The sequence below is a fragment of the Aptenodytes forsteri genome, unplaced genomic scaffold, assembly GCF_000699145.1.
Source record: "Aptenodytes forsteri isolate BGI_AS27 unplaced genomic scaffold, ASM69914v1 Scaffold50, whole genome shotgun sequence".
Taxonomy (NCBI): Eukaryota; Metazoa; Chordata; class Aves; order Sphenisciformes; family Spheniscidae; genus Aptenodytes; species Aptenodytes forsteri.
This window is the reverse complement of record NW_008795126.1, coordinates 4,754,748-4,756,082: the sequence shown is the minus strand read 5'-3', so window position 1 is coordinate 4,756,082 and position 1,335 is coordinate 4,754,748. Positions and strand designations below refer to the sequence as shown.

General features: G+C 55.8%; 1 protein-coding gene across 1 annotated transcript in view; it reads right to left on the bottom strand.

Moving 5' to 3' along the window:
* MAF (MAF bZIP transcription factor) overlaps positions 1–1,067 on the bottom strand; it is a 2,037-nt gene extending 970 nt beyond the window's left edge. Inside the window, exon 1 of the mRNA XM_009277307.2 lies at positions 1–1,067. Coding sequence (XP_009275582.1) covers positions 1–422 — 422 coding nt within the window. The 5' untranslated portion in view covers positions 423–1,067.
* Between the last annotated feature and the right edge of the window lie 268 nt (positions 1,068–1,335).

The following is a 1,335-nucleotide window of genomic DNA, read 5'->3' as shown; positions in this document are numbered from 1 at the left end:
GCCGCGGCCAGCTGCTGCCCTCTAGCATAGCCATCGAAGGCGCCGGGCAGCGGGTGGTGGCTGCTGTTGATCAGCGCCTCCACCGCGTCCTCGGGGCTGAAGCCCAGCGCCTCCGGGTTGAGCTGCTGCGGGTAGCCCGTCATCCAGTAGTAGTCTTCCAGGTGGGTCTTCTGGTCGGTGCCGGAGCCGGGGCTGGGCGCCGAGAAGCTGGGGGACGGGGGCACCGAGCTGCAGGGCGTGCTCATCGGGGTGGAAGAGAGCGATCCCCCGGCGATCAAGCGGCCGCACTGGCTGATAATGCGATCGGTCTCCACCGGCTCCTTTTTCACTTCAAACTTCATCAGATCGAAGTCATTAACATATTCCATGGCCAGGGGACTGGTGGGCAGGTCGGAGCTGCTCATTGCCAGTTCTGATGCCATCCTTTTGCTGCTGACAGTCCTCCAGAAAGGGTGCGCTCCGGGAGCGAGGGGACTGCTCTGAGTTGCCACCGGGTGAGCCAGCTTGATTTTTGGCGAGCTCTGCTCCGCTCTCTCCTGCCTCTGCCTCTCGCCACGGCCCCTCGCAGCCTCCGCTCCAATTCGCCCCGGCGGCTCTCGCTCCCGCTCCCGCTCCGCGTTATCCTTTGCAGAGTCTCCGCTGCCGCTGATGCATCAGAGCGAGGGGCTCTTGCTATTCGCCTTTTGCATAAAGGGTTTTTTTTTTTTTCCTCCTCTCTCCCTCCCTTCTCTCTCTCCTCTCTCTCTCTTTTGCGGCTTGCAAACTGCAGCTGGAAGTGTTAGCTGGTGGTGTTGCGAGTAAATTTGTTGTTGTTGTTGTTGTTGTTGTTTTGTTTTCTTATTTTTAACACTTCATGGTGCCTTTCCTCCGGGCTTTCTCGTGCAAAGTGCAGAGCGAGAAGAGAGGTTCATCGGGGAAGGGAGGAGGGAAAAGAGAGCGAAGACACACACACAAAAAAAAAATCAAAGTCGATATCGCAACCAAAATAATAATAATAATAGTTTAAAAAAAGAGAGAGAGGAAAAAAACCCTCGACCCCAAAGCTACAGCAAGAAGGTGAAAAATATTTTAAAGGTTTCATCCAGCAGGAGAGTTTAAAAGCATTGCTGAGTTTTATAGCGCTCCTGACGTCAAATGGGAAATTGACTCGGCGGCCGGACCAATGGGCTGCCGCCATCCCAGCCCTCATTAGCATAATAGTATAGAAACAAGGAAACTTTTCGGAGCTGTCAATCAGGGCCCCATCAGCTGACTGTCAGCTGGGGAGCGCCTTAACCCCTTCCTGCCCGCCGCCTCCCGCCGGACTCACCGGGTAAGCGGATACGGGGACGGGGA